Here is a 20,872-nt window from a genome sequence, read left to right as displayed (position 1 = left end):
AAAGTTCGTATATAAGACGCACCCGTGTATAAGACGCACCCCAGTTTACCCAGTTAGGCTAGTGAGGCTTAATTAAACACGCTTGCGCGACTATCGCGAAATGCACCGTACCTGTGAGCAATTCTTAAGCAACGCTAAGTGATCGAAAAAGGCAACACTCACGCCATACCCGTCCACGTTTTAGCAAAAAAGAAAGAAAAAACGATACAGCTCCCCATATGTCCATAAAAACATTTTATTTCTACTTGAAACCTTCGAAGTCTTCATCTTCAGATGCGCTATCAAAAGATTCACCCATTTCTGGAAGCAACTCGGCTGAAACAGGCACTACGTACACGGAGCAAAAAAAGTTGCAAAGGGTGACTACAAAAGAACGCCGGCTTGTTTTGACAATGGCGATAAGCGCGATTGTCACCATCTTTTGGCGCTTCTCATTACTTTTGCTTGGGGCCTTCGAAACAGCCGCGCGTTTGTGATCCCGGAAGTCGTCATCCCCGCCGTTTCATGATAAAGATCACCTAGAATATGTCGCGCACGGTGGTCCCGGTATTGAAGTATTAACCGTGTTACAACTGATTTATTGGTAGTGATAATGTTTAGGTGAAAAAAGCTTGAGCATGAACCGGAGTAATCGATGAACTCGCAAAAAAAGATGAAAAAATTCGCATATAAGGCGCACCCTTGTATAGGACGCAGCAGCAAGATTTTCGAAAAAAAGTCGCGTCTTATACACCGGAAAATACGGTAAGCATTTTCTTTTTTCATTTCATGTTGCGCAGCGTAGTCCCTAATTTAGAAGGGTCAGGGTTCGGGCTAGTGGGTAGCCAACATGAAGATCCATAGCGCACAAAATTGAAGGGACACAACACAAGCGGTAACTTCCACTGAACGATCTTTATTTGGTGCACAATCATATAAAGATCACGTAAGGTACAGGTATAGATGACTAACAACGATTATCTTGTCAAGTTCATGACATCTCAGGAATGAGCTAGAAAAAACACAATGCAAGCCACCAATCATTGAGCACGTTTCACATTATCGCCCGCTGCCCTGAATCTAAGAAAGCTAAGTCATTTTTTGATAACGACACCGAAGGATCACTAACGCAATTTTCCAATCCCTCTTTTTCCATCGCCGCAGCTTCAATTATCTCCCTCGTTTTTTTATCACTATTTTTTCCTACCATTGAACACTCCTCGAACTTAGGCGTGCACTTGTGACCACGGCAGTGACGAGCCAAATTACCTGGCCCCTCATCTCTAATATTTCTGTAGGGCTCGCTGAGTCGGTTATTCAGGCACCGGCCTGTCTGTCCAATATACAGCTTGCCACATGAAAGTGGCAACCTGTAAACAACGTTATCGGTGCAATTTACAAAGGGGTTCTGGCGCCGTACAGAGCAGACGTTCCTCTCCTGCTCATCCGGACATGTGTCCTTACACATGCGGGACTTTTCTGAGGCTGACATGCAAATTCTAACTCCAATTTTCTCTCCAATCTTTTTGAGGCCGTGGGATAGCCTGTGAATATACGGCATTACTTCAATTTTGTTGGGACCTTCCTTTTTATCTGTCAGCCTTGTGCTTTTTCTTTGTCTGTGCATGCATTCTGTTACTGCTACTACGAGGTACCTCGGTTAACCCGCTTCCTTAAGGCGATCAGTCTGATTACTGAAACTTGTTTTCATTAGGCATGTGCATGACTTATTTACTGCATTAGACAGGCATGTTTTTACTACTCCTCTTTTAACCAACTTCGTATCTGCTGAGGTAAACGGTAAGAGAGCCTTATTCCCTCTAGGCTCATACATCCAGCAAACTTGACTCGAAGAAACTAGTTTTAAATCAAGAAACCGGATTGTGTTGTGTCCCTTCAATTTTGTGCGCTATGGATCCTCATGTTCCCTAATTTAATTTCATTTCTTTTCGTCTACCAGCAATTTTTCACCCCATATGTGACCAGTGACTACATCGGTCATATCATATGTGCTTTCAATATCCGTAAGCTGCGACCGTATATTGTGAGGATGCGTTTCACGATCCATTCTTTCGCTTATACCTTCAATCGGTCAGGCCCACCTTCGATATCGGAGTCGGCTCTAAGCAATGACGTCATAAGAGTCGACTACCTAGCTAATGGGTAGAAGAGCTAAAGGATATTACCCGGTAAATCGATGGTCACAATTTACATAATATGGACGGTCACAATTTACAAAAATTGGTGTGGTTTAGCTCTGGTTAAACCTGGTTGGTTGCGAAAGCAATACAATGTTATGCTTCTGTTCAGAAGAAGCAGAGCAACTAGATTCAGATATAGACTCTTCGTCGGTGACTTCCATGGCGAGACTCCTCGAGGAGCGCGGCACGACCGGCTCCTCCTGGCTGCGGTGGAGAGAGCAAGCTGACGTCACGCGTCGCCATAGCAACGGAGAGGCTGACGTCACACATCGGTTAGGCGCGGCGGCGGCTCTCGAGGAGCAGGGGGGTCCACGTACCACGCGACGAGCGGTTAGACCTGGCGTTAGTGTTGCTTCCGCAATAAAATATGGCCGGTGTCGCGAATAACCTAGTGGCGCCACCTATCAACTACGCGCGCAGGTTGAGCGCCGCTTCCACGCAGTCTCTCTCGTTCGTCTTCCTGCAGAAGGCGCCTGCAGTCCGCAGCACAGCAGCCATGACCCCGCTGGGCGACCGGAGCGAGGGCGACTGCTTGGACATGCTGTGCAGCGAGGACATGCCCCCAGAGGGCGCTGGGGGCATGACACTCGCCGTGGACTCCTACCCCAGGGAGGCCCTCGAGGTGCGTGCATCACAACAAGAGTCCGCCAAAACTGAACTTCGCTAAGGCGACAGAGAGAGTTGTCAGAAGATGGTGATCCTCATGGGTTTCCTCAGCCACTCCAGGTGGCTGGTAGTTGAACGTCTGTCAGCGACCTCTTTCCGAGGCCCTGGACTGGACGTCCGGGCTGGCGAGACCAGCTTCCCATTGTTCAAGCGAGGGAGGTGTGACTAGGTCCATGGGCGTCCGGAAGGGGGGCAAGGGGGAGCGGTTACCCCCCACCCCTGGAATTACGGATATTATTTATGCACTAGTATAAAACAACTGCACAGCTTGATTAGCACGCTTAGGTGATATTAACTTATCGGATTTTGCTTATCGAGTTCAATTATTTGTTCATTAATAAAATCCAATGTATGTTCTCCAAGCCTAGCACTAATTTTCTGCGTCTAATTTTTGTTTCAAGTGCGCAGTTTAGACCACAAATAGTTCCTTTTCGGTGCTAGCGTACCGCCTTCCTCATACCCGGCCATCGGGTGCACCCCCCTGGAAAAAGTTCTGCGGACGCCCTTGGATGCGACTAGGTCTGCCGCAGGCAGATCCTCCTCGCAGTTCCATATCAAGTAGTCTAAGGTGGCTGGCTGGTCGCACAGTTGACAGTACAGATTTACTAGATCAGGGACGCTATTGGCGTACGTCCACGGGTTTGGCTGCGACCGCGTCTGCAGCCGCCGCCACGTGGTAGCTAGCCTGTTCTCGGCTGAGCGAAACGTGCGGAGGGGGCAGGCAAAATCGAAGTTGCCCTGCAACGATCGCTTACCGCGTTGCAATGACAGAGGATGCCTTCCCTGGAAACGCAGTGTTTAAAAGCTGGAAACACTTGGAGGTCCCTTAAAGGGAAACTGCATAGGTTTTAGAAGTCAACGAGCTTGAGAGGGTCGAATGTGTGAAACTTGCAGGTAATGCATGCGAAGTCTTTTGGCCTAGCACTTGAAATAGCGAAGTAATCGCCGATTAAAATCCGGACGCCCCTCAAGCTTCTCCGCAGCGCACAACGCCAAGTGGGGGGCGCATGATGACGTCATCGAAGGTATCGGTACATTTCCAACGCACAAACGCCTGCTTTGAAGGGGGAAAAAAAAACAACGCCACCGAAGGTAAACCCTGCCGAGAGTTGTTTGGCAGCGTCTAACGAGTCAGGGCAGGGTGTGGCTGACGACAGCGGTAATTTGAATTCATACCTTCCGTGACGTCATGCTGAATTTCTCTGCACTCCGGAGGAGTGCAGAGAAATTTTGCACTCCTCCGGAGCGCAAAATTCAATCGTCGATTACGTCACTATTTTAAACGCTAGTGCAAAACCACTTGGCATGCTTTACCTACAGCCTACATAGATTTGAATCCTTGAATATCGCGAAATTCTGAAAAAAGTGCTGCAGCTGCCCTTTAAAGGAGTGTAGACACCTAATTTTGGTCGTATGTTTTCTTCTCTACAATGATGCGGAAGACACTGCTATGCATGAATCCCCGTGTGGTATATTCGCCTACAACCGCTAAATAATTTATAATAGAATTTGTCTGTCATGCTGTTTCGGCTTCAGCAGCCGAACTATGGTTGTGACGTCAAAGCGTAGTTGTACGTCACGTGGGGCATGGAAAAACGTCGATATAATGGCTGCTTCGTCGTTTTAATTCACTACAGTGCTGAAACTAGCCTTTCTCAAGAGCCGGAATGACAATGACTGTAGAACCAGCGATTATATTGCAGTTTTTTCATGCCTCGCGTGACCTGTAACCACACTTTGACGTCACAGCCAACGTTCGGCTGTTGAAACCGAAACATCACGAGAAAGAAATTCCGTTATAAATTATTTTGTTTTCGTAGCAGAATACCGCGTGCTAATCCGTATATAATAATGCCTTACGTATCATTACAAAGAAGAATACTCGCACCCAAAATTTAGGTGTCTAGATTAGCGAAACATAGCATGCTTGAAGTTTTTTTGTTTTTTTTTACGGTAAAGCGGCACAAAGTGCGTTTCCAGTTTCGTTCCATAGTTTCACAGCAAGCCTGCCGCGGTTATAAGCCAGTAGACCCCCGAAAAGTTCAGTAGAACTCCTGTCTGCTGCCCCTTTCCACGTCATCTTGATCTTTGCAGCATTACATCTGTGCAGCATTGCCGCGGTTGCAAAGACCAAGATCAAGTCCCTTGCCTGCCTGACTTGCATAATACTGAGATCCAGTACTACACAAGCAGTCAGGTAGGCAGGGAGATCTTTGAAGCTTATTGCATCGCCAAGAACACTGACGCGTGTGTTGCGAAACCATCCGTGGCGTTGCAGAGAAACGAGATAGCCTTCCTCGATAACTGTCGGACATCCGCTGTGTAATATTCGATCTGGTTCTGATTGTTGGACGTTGTTTTTGTTTCCGACCTTACATATTTCACGTGGTTTTTCAATAAAATTTCAGTTGCTAGACAGCGCCCGTGTCGTCTTTTCTTTCCTTGGTCCTTGTCCGTTTTGCGCTGGTCCACATATATACAGAGTACGGTACAGAGGGGAAAAGCAATTCAAAGCAATATAGAAGATAAAAAGGGTAAGGGGCCAAGTACTGAACCTTGACGAACCCCAGGACCAAGTGGCACGGTAGAGGAATCAGAGTCATTAATGCTAACAAATTCAACGCGAGAAGGAAATCCACGGATCCAGTTAAGAACTGCAGGGTCAGTGTTCAGCACACTTAGTTTATGTAGTACCAGCGAGTTATTAACTTTATCGAATGCTTTAGCAAATACAAGAAATGCGCACTAAGACGAAAAAGCATAGAAGTGCAAGTCGTAAGTGAAGGAAAGTAGTTGAAAGGCGCGCGCGCTTCTTTCGCGCCGCCCCGGCTTAACAAAATGTGCGCCGATTTTCGCGACACATGAGCACCCCAGCGCGTTTGAGTATTACGCTATGCTGCCTATGGGAGGGCTCCAAAATTCGATTTCTTTTCAGATTTTAAAACTGCATAGCGTCGTAACACGGGTTCATATCGAAAATGATTCCCGGTTTCAGGTACCCTGAACCTGTAGTACTGTTTAATAAGTATGTATAGAAAGTTGCATGGCCAACTGCTTTACTTGGCTGATTGTCCATTATAGAGTCAAGCTGTCAAAGAAACAGCTTTTACTGTGGGCATCCTGCCACCATGTACATTTTGGCGCCGAAATAAACGTTATTATTATTATTATTATTATTATTATTATTATTATTATTATTATTATTATTATTATTATTATTATTATTCAGCCTGACTACGCCCACTGCAGGGCAAATGCCTCTGTCACGTCTCTCCAATTAACCCTGTCCTTCGCCAGCCGCGGCCACCATATTCCCGCAAATTTCTTAATCTCATCCGCCCACCTAATTTTCTGCCGCCCCCCTGCTACGCTTGCCTTCTCTTGGAATCCACTCCGTTACCCTTAAGGACCAGCGGTTATCTTGCCTTCGCATTACATGCCCTGCCCAAACCCACTTCTTCCTCTTGATTTCAACTAGGATATCATTAACGCGCGTTTGTTCACTCCCCCACTCCGCCCGCTTCCGATCTCTTAACGTTACACCTATCATTTTCCTTTCCATGGCTCGCTGCGTTGTCCTTAACTTAAGCTGAACCCTATTATTGTGGTGTTTAACCCATACATGCCTAAACTTCATAAATTTGAGCAATTAAAATATTTTTCGATATTTATTTCACTTCACAATTCTGAATTAGTTTTTTATTGGTGGAGCTATTTTAATCAACACCGACTTTTCAGCTGTCTTGCATTATAGGATACCCGTCAAATTCGCTTCCTGTTACGTGGGTAAAGCTCCAAACATTTGACTCCCATTTCTCATCACGCGCCATGGTTTACTTATGAAAATGCGAAAAATTATGTTTTTCTTGCAGGATTTGAAAGTAGTGTATGGGTTTAAATTTCAAAAATGGCATCTAGGGAAGACTAGGGTATCTTTCTGAACGCACACAACGCACAAAACTGAACGTTGGAGGCAAAATTCTCGAGGCCCGCGTACTGTGCGATGTCAGTGCACGTGAAAGAACCCCAGGCGGTCGAAATTATTGCGGAGCCCTCCACTACGGCGTCTCTCATAGCCTGAGTCGCTTTGGGACGTTGAACCCCGTAAACCAAACCAAACCAAACAGCACAGCTCCTGCACATGAAAAGTTTAGGCCGTCTTGAACCTATACGTTAGCGGGTGTGAGTGTTTCCACAATAAACTTTTAGAGTTACGGGGCAAAAAAGTGATGTTCCACATGTAGGACACTCGGAATATATGGGTTAATATAGTGTGTGTGTGAGGATCTGGCGTAGCTGATATTGCTTAACATATGAAAGACGGCGCCTGGAGAAATGGATAGGGTGATTTAACATAAGATCGAAGAAAGTGCGGCTGCTCAATCACTTAAATTTATTTCAGTGTTTTATATATCGTTGCCTGATGACTGGAAAGAGGAGATCTGCACCCTAATTTCTTTCTGAGCACCCGAAATTAACAATGGCGAAGTGATGTAGTGCCGCGCTCACGTGCTCTGCTGTTTTGGCCAACTTTGGATTTTTATTTATTAATTTTTATACCCCCCGACACTAAAGCATTATAGAGGGAATTGGGCTCACATAAACCGTAAAAACAAACAAACAGCAGGAAATTTAGCGAACAAACGCAATAGGATGCAATATTTACGAGCAGTGAACTAGCACACAATACAAACATAGCAAACCTGATCACGGCACAATAGAAGTAGTATAAATTTTCGACCAATAAACTAGGATATCATGTAAACATGTGTTAGGATAAAAGCACACTTTAAAAGACGTTTATTCGTCTTTCCGTCACAAAGGAGCTCTGGGTTAACAAGAGGCCGTGTTGCTTCTTTCGTGTCCAACACCTGAGTCTGTTGTTCTTTTTGCGCCGCGCGAGCGCTCGTCCTCCTCACATCACTCTCTCCTCCCACGGGCGGCTCGGGTTGCTCGGACTCAAAGTTCGGGTTGCTCGCCCTCCGGCGAAAGATCTCCGTCGACGGGGATGAGCTGGCGCTCACACATGAGCAAAACGTGTTATAGCAAAAAATAAAAATAAGACGGGTTACTTGTGAAGAAAACTAATTCAAATCACGAAACAAAAATGCAGACAGCGACTGGCGAAAAAAACAAACAAAATCGCTTATTTACACAGTGTCTACGGGAAGGTGGTTCTATAGTCATTTGACTTACGTGGCAGTGTTTGTGCGGCAGCGACTCACGTGAAGTTCGTGTTGGTGATGAACAGGTGACGAACGATTCGTTGGCGCTGTGGCTGACGGGACGAGTTTGTCTATTTTACTTTGCTGCGCGCTTTTTTCGCTCCAGTGTACTTAGCATGCGACTGGAAACAGTGACATCGCTCTCGGCGACTCCCCGTCGCCTGTGTGAATGTGCTGTAGCAGATGATAAGCTGTCCCCTGAACCCATCGCTCAGTCTACGATGGGGGGGGGGGGGGGGGGGGGTCGAGCCATCCTGCCCCCCCCCCCCCCCCACTTCCTTCGTCGCACAAACAGCTAATCAGGCGCTGTAGCCTGGCGCCAAATACAAACTCAATTCGAAACTTGCATATATACAGCAAAATGTATCCTACTCATTACCCTGACATATGCCCCTGGTGTGATGCCTGCACCACACTTCTCCATATCGGGCAAGCCTGAACCTTTGAAGGCGACACATATATACGTGTTACGATCAGAGGCTCAATTGACTAGCGTAAAACTCGTCTACCAGATTTGTAAATCAGCTCGTGATGCGTTTCCGCAATGTATGTGGTGTGTCGGTTGATGCCTTTCTTGAAATGCCGTGCATGTACCTGAGGTCAACCGCTGAGGATGGTGTGTACGCACAAAGGTCTGGAACATGCATTTGGTGTAGCATGTGAGAGCGAGAGCGAAGAGTTACCGGATGGTGTGCTACATGCACACAGGAACTTTGATGATTACCTTATTTTTGCAAGGAACGAAGGCTCCAGACAGGGGATTTTGGACACGTTTTCCAGGAATGGTTATCCTCGCTTGTATACCATTGGGTCCACAAAGACAAGATGCAGTTCCTGGATTTAGAAGCAACTCTCGACACATCATGTCTGCTGGAATTACTCCCGACATTCGGTCAAGCCGTTGCTCAGCTATCAGTCTGGACGTTATAAGTCGGTTAGGGGGGGGGGGGGCATCGCCATGCCTTGCATTGCCTGCGTCAAGTTACGGGCAGTGCGGATGATAAACTTGCCAGGCATTGACTTTTGGTGTTACTAGGATTGCCCAATTACGACTTTTTTCAGAAGTTTGTACTCGCTTTCTGACAGCTGCTGCATGTGGTTTTTAGCCTAGCGCACAGCATTTTTTCGCAGCCATTTATTATCATCATCATCAGCCGGACTACGCTTACTGCAGGGCAAAACTCTGTCCCCTGTCTCTCCAACTGCCTCCATGTCTCTCCAAATTGTCCACAATTCGAGTGGTTCATTTTAACGGGGCTCGTATATTAACAGGCAAGGACTGTGCTTTGCCTTTCCTTCGCTCATAACCAATTATTGTTATTGATCTTAACTACTTTCCTGTAGACACGTGGTTTTTAATGCCTTTTCAAATTATATGCGCTGGTGAAAATAGATTTCATAGCCTACTTCCAGCCTGTATATATGGTGTAATAAATAATTTCCGCTCAGATACAGAGTCGCATCCTACCTCGAATCAAGACGAGGATCGGGGGAAGGAAAACATAGCCGGGGGTGACGTGATAAGATTACAGAATTTGGAGGGGGGTGGTGGTGGTGAAAAACATTTATAAGCAACTAAATTTTTTACAGACAGGTGATTGGGGTAGGACCCTATTGGCCCTTTCCCCTCACAGTACTAGGTGGAGCCCCTGTTCCGGGGCCCCATTGGCAAGCAACGCCGCCCGCGTCCGTTGAACCAAGGCCTTTTGGCTCTTCAGGTCTTGACAGCCGAGCAGGGCCGCCTCCCAGTCCTCTCTGGTGGGGTTGGGGGGGATAGATGGGTTAGATTGACACGCCCAAACCATGTGGAAGGTGTCAGACACCTCCCCACAGAACTGGCACGTGCCATCAAAGGATGTATTGAAATGTTTAAGCACCGCCGGGCACAGTACAGTGTTAGTGAGAATTTTGATGAGGAGGCGCTCGTCAGCGCGATCCAGACCCTTACAAGGGGCCGGGTAGCGCCGGTGCTCCTCCTTGTAGTGCCGGTGCTCCTCCTTGTAGTAGCCGGTGATTTATTTGAATGTAATGGCCACATTGTCTGTTTGGGAGTACCCTTCCAAGGACAGGGAGATAGCCCGGGGAGAGAGTGCGCGGGCGGCCTGATCGGCCTGTTCGTTTCCCTGGAGTCCCTGGTGACCGGGGGCCCAAATCAGGTTGCGTGGAGTTGGATCTTCAGATCGACAGCTATATTCCAGTATGCGCCAGGCAAGCGGGGGAGCCCAGCCCAACTCGTAGTTCCGACAGGCCCCTCGCGAGTCGGTGATGATGTGTTTTGACTTGGGATTCGTGAGAGCCAGAGCAATGGCAATCTCCTCCGCGTGTGTTGCGCTGTAGGCTTTGAAAGTGAGCCCGTTAACTGTGTTTGTGTTGTGTACGATTGCGGCCGTGTACCACCCCCCGTGGTGTGGGCCGGCAATACACATGTTCTTGGTTACCATAGTATCGCGCCAACGCTTCCGCGCGCGCCTGGCGACGACCGCTATGGTCTTCTCTGGACATGTTGCGGGGAAGGGGTCGGACCCGGAGGGCGCGTCTCCAGGGTTCTGGCACTCTCTCCCTTTCCAAAGTGTGGTAGTCGTGTTTGATGTGTAGCCGGTCCAAGAGGCGGCGACCGGACGTGGTCTGTGCAAGACGCGTGTATTAGTTGACTAAGTGGGCCTCTCGAAGCTCCCGAAATGTGTTCACCACGCCCAAGGCCAGAAGCCTCTGGAGCAGCTGGCTCAGGACATGGCTGATCACGATGATGAACTCTCGCTCAGGCGTCTCGTCTATCACCTCTAGTCTATCAGTTTTATTGCGAAAGCAATGCAACGCCATGTCCCTGCTCCTCGAGGAGCCGCCGCCGCGCCTAACAGATGGTGTGATGTCAGCCTCTCCGTTGCTATGGAGACGCGTGACGTCAGCTTGCTCTCTCCACCCAGCCAGGAGGAGTCGGTCGTGGCGCGCTTCTCGAGGAGTCGCGCCGTGGAAGTCACCCACGAAGGGTCTATATCTGAATCTAGTTGCTCTACTGCTTCTGCATTGTATTGCTTTCGCAACCAACCAGGTTTAACCAGAACTAAATCACACCAATTTTTAAGGCTAAAACCTTTAATGCCTCATGCTGTCGTTAGCAATCCGTGTCGGCAGTCGTGTCTGCGTCCGTGTCGGCAGCCGTGTCGACAGATGTGTCCGCGTTTTGACGGGAGCTCACCGAGATATGTAAGACAGTTACTGCGCAATTTCCTTTCCTCAAATACAATTTTCGTTTTTTTTTTCATTACGGCCCCTCTTTTGTCCCTGCCACTTCGTCCCTTCCTGTACGGTGCCGTTAAGGTGTCCACCGAGATGACTGAGAATTACAGCGCCATTTCCTTTCCTCAAAAAGCGTTGCGTTCAAAGGGCAAGGCATCACGCCGAACGGATGGTGGTTCCGTGGACTCCCTGGCAGCGCTACAACACGCTGTCGCGTTCCACTCCTAAAGGCGAAGCTTAAGCGACATTAATTAACAGTAAATTTGTGTTGAGTGATTAATCAGTAATTAGTCATTAATTAGTAATTTGTTATTACTTCGTCGTCAGTTATGTGTGACGTAATCCAGCGGTGACGTCATCAGTGTCACATGGCAAAGAGGTGCGGAAAACGGTTTGGTTTATTGGGTTTAACGTCCCAAAGCGACTAAGGCTATGAGAGACGCCGTAGTGGAGGGCTCCGGAAATTTCGACCACCTGGGGTTCTTTAACGTGCACTGACATCGCACAGTACACGGGCCTCTAGAATTTCTCCTCCAAAGAAATTCAACCGCCGCGGCCGGGATCGAACCCGCGTCTTTCGGGTCAGCAGCCGAGCACCATAACCACTGAGCCACCGCGGCGGCGTGCGGAAAAACGCTTTCGCCTCTACGCACTTTAGACAGTCAAAGTGCCCCTGATTTTTTTTATTGCGAAAGCAATACTGCTCGATGTTTCCGCTCTTGGCCGTCGTCCCGGAGAATCCACCATTGACCTTTAGCGTGACCTATGTGTGACGTCATACCAGCTGTGGAAAAGCGGGGCCCCAACTCAGCTCGTCGCGATCGTCCCAGTGAATCCTCCATGCCGCAGCTGCGCGCCGCTGCCGCGAGGGGCGCTCGCTGTACGTGACATCATGCCAGCTGTGGAAAAGCGGCCCCCCCCCCAACTCGGCTCGTCGCGATCGTCCCAGGGAATCCTCCACGCGCCGCTGCTGTAGGGGAGGCGCTCGCTCTAGGTGACCAGCCAAACCAGGCGCAGCCAGGGCTATTGCTTTCGCAACTTACCGGGCTTAACCAAGCTAAGCCTCTGCCAATTTCTTCACTCGTAAACGGCGCCGAGCTTTGGTTCCCCGATACTTACTTGTTTCATCATTCATTACGTTGTGCTTATTTTGCCTGGCTGCTCGACGCCTGCAGGTGATGGACCTTATGCGTCGCCAAGGGGTGCTATGCGACGTGGAGATCCGCGTCGGCTCGGAGTCGTTCCCGGCGCACCGGCTCGTGCTGCTGGCCATGTCGCCTTACTTCCGCGCCATGTTCGCCGGGGGCCTGCGCGAGGCTGCCATGCCCGTGGTGCAGATCCAGGGCGTGGGGCCCTCCACTATGGCGAGCGTGATGCGCTTCGCCTACACGGGCGCCATTGCCATCGACCAGCGGAACGTGTGCCAGCTCCTGCCGGCAGCCACCATGTTCCAGGTGGGGCGTGCACACGTTTCAAGCTGGCCACAACGAACCTCCTTATATAACGAAGTAACTGGCACAAAAAAAAAGAAAGTAAAAAAGGTACAGGTACACGTGCGAAATGGATGGACAGATGGATGGATAGATGGATGGATCTTATTCAAATCCCCTTTGAAGTGACGGTGAGCGCCACCCTGCATAACAGATTGACAAGAACACGCAAGCCAAGCTTGCGGACTGGGTGGGAAAGGTCGACCTGCGTTAAGGGGCATTAATCCGACCCATTGATCTTTGAGATCAATAAAGTTTCTCCAATTCAATCTTTTCCTTCCTCCATGACCGTCGCAATCGCCATCGCCGCAGGGCCCCTCTGCCATCTTTTGGGCAGTGCCTAACTTGGCTGTTCACCATTCGGCATACGCTCAAGAGATGGCAGCACCATGCCCTCAGTTACTCTGTTCTGCTGGTTATGCTTAAAAATTTTGCCTGCCATGTCGGTTGTGTTACGAACTAGATTTCTTTCATCAGCCACAGCGAAGGCTCATGTTGAAATTCAAGCGCTTTTTTGCAGACTCCAAAGTTGCGAACTAGAATCCAAGAATGAATTTCTGCATTAAAAGAAAACTTGACGCGTTTAAGTAACGCACTTAGCTCTAAATTCAACGAAATAATATATGTAGTGAAGGAACTTCACCGCCATTTCGTAATGAGCATTACTTTCTTCTGTAACGATGTGCGTGGCTAGGTATCCTACCAACCTAGTTACTTCACCATAAGAAATAGCGTATTGTATTCCTGTCGGCGATCCGGGGCAGTTCTCCGAATCCGCGAAGGAGCAAGATGTCTACATAGACTAGAGACCGTACTGTGTTGGTCCAGTAAGAATTCGATCAGGACCCTGAATCCAAATCACCCATCGAAACAGGCTGTTTGGTTTCGTGAGGAAAGAAAACTTTCTCCGGATCTCCGACTGGAGTACACCGAAGAAAGGAAGAATTCCACAGCTCTGAAAAAGACGAGCACACAGGAGAGGACAGTGCTGCGGATTTCTTCCCTCGTTCAATATGCACTAAAATTGGTTTTACTGGAGTGCACCATTAGAGAGGTCCTCGTTACGAACGCTCAAGGGTGCTAAACGCGCGCACAATGTTGCATGAGCCGCTATCTGCATAGACGACGAATCAAAACCTAAGCTTTTAAGATACTGATTTGCGGTCAAGTGTGGCATTTATTTTTTCGCGTCATAGCTACAGGGTAGGCTACGAAGCGCTTAGTCTAATGGGGGGCTGGGGGATAATTAATTACGTAGATTAAAGGTTTTGAGGCACATGACTCATTGCCCTAGTAGCACGAATTGCTGCGGGAACTTGCACCAATATTACCTTTTTAGGTTGCATTAACGTGGCTATGTCCTCCTTTGGCAATGTCAGGACCACATATGTGCAAAAACATTGCTGTCATATTTTCCGCGACGTAGTTCCACATTTGACATATGTGCAACATTACTGCAACGTTGGTACAATGTTTCGTAACATAAATGTAACATTCTTGAAAAGTTCAGAAACCCCGCTCGAGCAGGCAGCTGCCAGTTGATATACGCTTCACAACATATATAACAAGGCTTTGCAAGGACCAACGCAAGCAAGCGACACTTCAGCTTCACAATACATTACAACATGTAACTCATACACTCGCCTCCGAACGGATCGGATGGAGTCAAGCTTATATAGCCGTTTCTGATGGGTGTTTGAAGTTTTTTTTTTTTGAAGTTTGTTTATTTTACATCATAGATGTGGGTAGGTCCGGGTAAAAAGTGATCGCAGATCACTTGAGGGACCCCCGGACCCCCCTTTACATGGCATACAGCAACAAACATCGGAAGATGGTCAAACGCTAGAGACAAAAACTTTTTACACAGACACAGTTATACATACAACACTTTTTGTACATCATAAAAAAAAGAATATACTTAACAACGTTTTGTAGCTTATTTAAAGGCAGCTTTAATTTCGCGCAAGCTGCTTTTCGAAATATCGATATTCATGGACTGTAATTTGTTTAATAAGTGTGGCATATTGTAACGTAGCATCTGATTGCCGTAGTTCGTGCGACAAAAAGGAATAAACCATTTTTCTGTATTGCGCAGGGTATAAGCCGGTACAGTTTGAGTGAGGCAGGTCAAGTCTAGAAAGGCTCGATTATTATACTGTAGGGATTTCTTGTATCTGGTTGCTAAGTAATATCGGTACAAGCTATGGACTGGTATAATCTGGTAGTGTGAAAATAAGTGATCAGTAGGGGCATGGTAGTCAACATTGGCAATGTAACGGACAGCTTTCTTTTGCAGCATGTAAATTTTATGCATATTTGTTTCTGTTGTAGTTCCCCACACCAAAAAACAGTAGTTTAAGTGTGACAAAAAAATGGCGTTATATATCTTTAGCTTGATTGCAACAGGAAGGAAGTTTCGGAATTTAGCGAGAATACCAACACACCGTGACAGATGAGCGATGACAGAATCTACTTGAGCGTTCCAGCTCATGTGGTTGTGGAAAAGTATTCCTAGTGTTTTAATCGTGTCTTTGAATTCTATGTTGGTGCTCCCAAGCTTTATGTCGAAGTTCTGAATAATTGCTGATTGCCTAGCATGAAAAAGTACGGCTTTAGTTTTTTCAGTATTTAAAAGTAGTACATTATTTTCACTCCAGGTTTTTAATCTATTCATTGCGTCATTTATAATTGGAATGAGAAGCTGTATTGAGGTGCCTTGAAAAAATAAACTTGTGTCATCTGCGTAAATGACATATTTTGGCTTATCATGTATTGTAACTATATCATTTATATATAATATGAACAGGAGAGGCCCTAAAATGCTGCCTTGCGGTACACCGGTACAAACTGCTTGCGATGATGACAGGTGAGACCCTATTTGGACTTTCTGTTGACGATGTTGAAGGTAGGACTTTATAAGGCTTAAGGGTGTTCCGCGTACGCCATATAATTCCAGTTTCTGCAGTAAAACAACATGATTGAGGCGGTCGAAAGCCTTTGAAAAATCTATGAAAACTCCGATGCAGATTTCTCGATTTTCAATTGCATCCAGTATGATTTCTTTCTGCGTTAATAACGCTGTTTCGGTTGATTTCCCATGGATAAAGCCATGCTGGGAAAGGGAAAGAAGATTGAACTTTAAGCAAAAATTTATTATTCGTTTGTAGATTATTCTCTCTAATCCTTTTGAAAAGACCGGCAATATTGAGATTGGTCGATAATTAGACATATCACTTTTATCTCCTTTTTTGTAGACAACGATAACTTTTGACACTTGCATTAACTTCGGAAACAGACCAGTAGATAGGGCGAGGTTGTAAATATGGGTGAGAATAGAAGCTATGCAGTCAATTACGTATTTTATCGGCGCAATTTGAATGTTATCTATATCACAAGCTCTGCTATTATTTAAGGAGGCAAAAATACTGCAAATTTCATTTTCATTGGTAGGATCTAAAAAGACACTGTGATCATTGGCTTTTAAATTGGGATGTACAGCTTTCGGGGGGCTGTTTCGTGAAACAGCATCCTTAAAAAAATTATTGAACTTTTCTGCAAGCTCGATTCCTTCTACATTATGACCTTCGAGAGTAAGACTGGTAACATCTGAAGAACTTGATTTGCGATCAAGTAGTTTGTTGATTTTCATCCAGATTTGAGTGCTTCCTTCGCAATTTTCACTCATAAACTCATTATGCAGATATTTTCTTTTTTCATTTCTTAAGTGAGCCGTTAATTTATTTCGATACTCTTTGAATCTCTGTAGATCAGCCGGCGACTTTGTTTTCAGAAATTTCTTGAACAACTTGGATTTCTTTTTAATCATCTTTAGAGATTCGTGGTTGATCCAAGGTTTACGATTTCTTCTTGATTTCTTAATCACCTTTTCTTTGAAATGTTCATGGTATAATGACTTAAAACGAGAAATGAATAGCTCATATGCATCATCGGCTGTATCAGAAGAAAATACACCATTCCAACTTTCGTTTATGATACTTGAACGAAACGCTTCAAGGGTCAGGGGTGTGATGCACTGTGTTGGTCTCACGGCGGGTAAGTCAGCTGTCTGCTTTTTGATGCCTCGTACAAGTATATAAATCGGGTAATGGTCACTAATATCACAGCATACAACTCCGGAGGAAACACAATTACTATCAATGTTGGTTACAAAAATATCAAGAAGGGTAGCAGTTTGCATTGTGACGCGGGTTGCAGTTTGGGTTAAAATACGATGGCCACCGGACTCTATCGTTGATACAAGCGTCATTTGAGCTGGAGATGGCTTCAGCAAGTCGATATTAAGATCTCCACCGAGAATGAGGTTAAGGTTTTTTTGATTGACATAATTCAGCAAGTGATCTAAATGACCGCTAAAAACATCAACAGAAGAATCCGGTGGTCTATACATAACTGAAAACACATTCCTTTGCGACACAACTGTTAAACATTCTACATCATCACTTATGAAAGAAAATTCAGGTATAATATCACAGTTAAGAGCATGTTTCATCAGTATCGCCACGCCACCCCCATGCTTAGATGTCCGATTTAGGAAGTAAGTTTGGTAGCAATCTCGTTTGTAAACTTCAGTGGTGCGTGTGTACCAAGTTTCAGTCAAAAATATGGCATCGAACTCAAAACTGAATTCATCGAGAAAAACGGATAGTTCATCTTCTTTATGTCTTGCAGACCGAATGTTTAGATGAAAGCAGGTTAGATATACGTCGGTGTAAGAGCGTTTTACGGCGTTTACGTCACGGGGTAAAACTTCCATGCTAAAAAAAAAACGAAGAAGCACCTAATGTGCTTACTTATGCAATTTTTGCCAGATCCTGTTCATCTCGAATGCGCACTGTAGATGCCGATTCGTCTTTCTTTGCCAGGATTTTCCCGCCAACTGTCCAAACAAAACTCCAGCCTGCGGCCTTTTTCTGTGCTACAGCCTTACTCAACAGGGCTTTGAGAGCAGGGCAGAGATGCTCATTTATGTATATTGGCGTTTTGGTTGAGTATCCGAAATCCTCCATTGTAATTCTCGTTCCAAGGGTGACAGTGACTAATGTGTAATATCAAAGGTCTGCGAAAAATTAATGGGGATGCTATGCATTCAGTCTATGGCAGGCGCTGTTGAAAAGGTTTAGTTGCGAAGTACTGCTAGTTGAAAAAATATTTACTCTAACAACAGTCTATGGCAGGCGCAGTAGAAGAGGTTTAGTTGCGAAGTGCTGCTAGTTGAAAAAAATATTTACTCTAACAACAGTCGGAAAAGCTATGGAACTGTGTGCTTGAAATATATTTGTAATGTTGTTTTATTGTTCAAATATTATAGTAATATTCATTGGGCTATACTGCCTCAACGTTGCTTCCCGATGTTGTTCCAGATGTTATGTTATCCTAACCAATTTCTGAGCATGTGGCTGCAATGTTAGCAGATAGCGTCATCCTGACCAACTTATGGTTACGTTGCTGTAACGTTGCAGTATGTTGCAAAACTTTATAATATGTTGGCGATATCGCCATAACGTTCTGGCGACATTTTGGGCTACTAGGATGGTCGTACATTTCATGCGGACGACGACCGCGACATCCCGTGTGCGGTCACAGCAGTTGACGCAGTAGAAACTCCTGTCGTCGCAGGTGAACCACATCATCGAGGCGTGCTGCAACTTCCTCGAGAAGCAGCTGGACCCCAGCAATTGCATCGGCATCAGCGACTTCGCTCTGCAGCATGGCTGCACCAAGCTCTACATCAAGGTCAACGACTTCATCGATCAGAACTTCGCCGCCGTGAGTGGTGTTCTATACACTCAGTTAAAAACGAGAAGCCCCTCCGTCGTTTGGAGCTTTGGACGCTCTCACTTTTTCAGCCTGCGGGATCGTTTGGCAACTATTTTTCCTGGTCGTTGTCTTTCGTCAGCTGCACCGGCTTTCAAAGCAAAACAATAAGCTTCGGAGTTAGCCAGCTGCTTATGAGTGAATTTAATTTGGCTCATAGGCGCTTCAAATGATTTGAGTCAACGTTGCTCTAAATCCTGCGCAGACAACCCTAAACCGATCGCATGCAGGCCATAAAGCAAAAAAAAAAGTAAATCGTGCTCCGCTTGTTCTTTGAGCACAGACTGAGTAGCGAGTTCACGGTTGTACAGCACCGGTTTTTTGCAGGCTTCCATACGCAACAACAGATGGTTCACATACGTTGATTGAAAAACTGGTTCTTTGCCGTAAGAGACTAACTAGAGTTGAAGGCTTCGCATAACTGCGTGACAGTGACGTAATCCACTCTAAACGGATCTCCCCCCCCATTCCCCCACGCCCTAACAAGTGCCTGAAGTACCGACAAAGCCACCGCTGTCAGCAGAGGTCTAGCTGACCGCGAGTGAAGGCTCCAAAACGTCCCCTAGCGAAAGGCCATTACAGTCTAACACAGTACACTGTGGGGCCAGTTGGTCATACATAATCTGAACGAACAAACGTAGCGTTTAAACAGGACACAGAAAGATGAGGACAGGACGGGGCTACCTGTCCTCAGGTAGCCCTGTCCTGTCCTCATCTTTCTGTGTCCTGTTTAAACGCTACGTTTGTTGGTTCAGGCCATTACAGTCCAGCTACAAACCCTCCATAGTGCCTATGAATGCATACAGTTCTTTGGTGTGCCGCATTAACTGTGGATTATTCCGGAGACCTCCACTACGGCACCTCTTTCTCTCTGTCTTCTTTCACTCCCACCTTCCTCCCTTTCCTTACGGCGCGGTTTAGGTGTCCGCCGAGATATGTGAGACATATGCTGCCCCATTTCCTTCCCTCAAAAACCAATTTGCCAATTTACCTTTCCACTTGAGTAGAATCTTCGGCTGCGTTCGTGACCTACAGATTTACGATTTACAACAGATTTACGATTACCGTCTACTATACCTGCTGTACTTCTCAAGTGTATCTTACCAGCAGTTCCTGAAGGAGCTGTGTACTCTTACTTTGCAAACTCGCACATATCGAACCAGAGCGTCTGAGGAACGGTTTGTACCGCGGCCACGCACTAATTATCTTCTGCAAACATTAACGTACAACGTACCATTTCTGTTAAACAAGATTAAAACACAATTTTCTGGTTCCATTGGCCTAACGCGCACCGCATTGCGCAGCATGTTTGTTTCTGGGCAATTTTCTAAGACTGTTTTATGATTTTGAGTGGTGATTGTGAAATTGGGCATACAGAGTGAGTGTGTGTGTGTTTGCCTTCTCATCGGGGTCTCACGTGTAAAACGCTTTATGGTACTAATTTTTATTCGTTTGTTGCGTAGTTTATTGTAGGGCACATTGTTCTTTTGTGGCGTAGTTAAGTTGATGAATGAAGTCCGTGTATTCCATTACAATATTCACTTGCATTTTAACTATTGTACTCAGTAAGTAAGACAATGTATGTGTTCTGTTGCACATTTCATTTGTATTTGAATTATTGAAGTGTATATGAAGTCGCTGCTGCCAAAATGGTTCCCTGACCTAGTCAAGCTGTCCTCACAGCTTTTTGTCACGGAAGCCATCAACATTGTATCAATGTTGAAAATAAATTTTTGATTTGATTTGATTTTGATTTGATTTGACCTACAAAAAGCAGGCTAATTGAAGACACTTAGTGCTCTCGGTCAACCTTTGCATAACTCACGCTGTTGTGGTCCTTGGGGTTGTGAATCCCTCTCTTGGGATCTGGAGAGTGTTTGAACTTTATAAAGCTACCAGCCCTGCTCGAAGGGGAGCTCTCTTCTTGTCTGAAAACGATATGATTCCATATTTCTCAGTGTTGTACCAAGTCTTCTCGGCATATAAAAGATGTCTGCACTTCGAAGTAGAAACGCCTGTTTATGGGCTGCTCCCCTGACCTAGCTGAATCAAACCCAAAGTCTGCAACAATGCGCTTATAGTGCATTAGGGCGTTAAGCATTCCAGCGCGCTCATGAAGGGAGCAGGTTACGCTTGTGCTAAAGCCGTTGTTTTTAGAAATTTCGCTCCTAAAGTGTTGCCTCACGAGCCACTGAAAAGGATGGCATGCAGTGCTCTTTTTAAAACTTTTCTTTTTTTT

The 20,872-nt window shown here is 46.1% G+C and overlaps 1 protein-coding gene across 1 annotated transcript in view; it reads left to right on the top strand.

Annotated features, from left to right (window-relative positions):
- Positions 1–2,676: 2,676 nt before the first annotated feature.
- The window catches only part of Keap1 (kelch like ECH associated protein 1), a 38,612-nt gene continuing 20,416 nt past the window's right edge, over positions 2,677–20,872 (top strand). Inside the window, exons 1-3 of the mRNA XM_089566999.1 lie at positions 2,677–2,802; positions 12,484–12,762; positions 18,436–18,585. Coding sequence (XP_089423125.1) covers positions 2,677–2,802; positions 12,484–12,762; positions 18,436–18,585 — 555 coding nt within the window. The remainder of the gene's footprint in view (positions 2,803–12,483; positions 12,763–18,435; positions 18,586–20,872) is intronic.

Source organism: Amblyomma mixtum, chromosome 1, assembly GCF_055824585.1.
Source record: "Amblyomma mixtum isolate Tamu chromosome 1, ASM5582458v1, whole genome shotgun sequence".
In the NCBI taxonomy this organism is placed as follows: domain Eukaryota; kingdom Metazoa; phylum Arthropoda; class Arachnida; order Ixodida; family Ixodidae; genus Amblyomma; species Amblyomma mixtum.
Note: the sequence above shows the minus strand (reverse complement) of the source record. Positions and strands in the feature narration are given on the sequence as shown.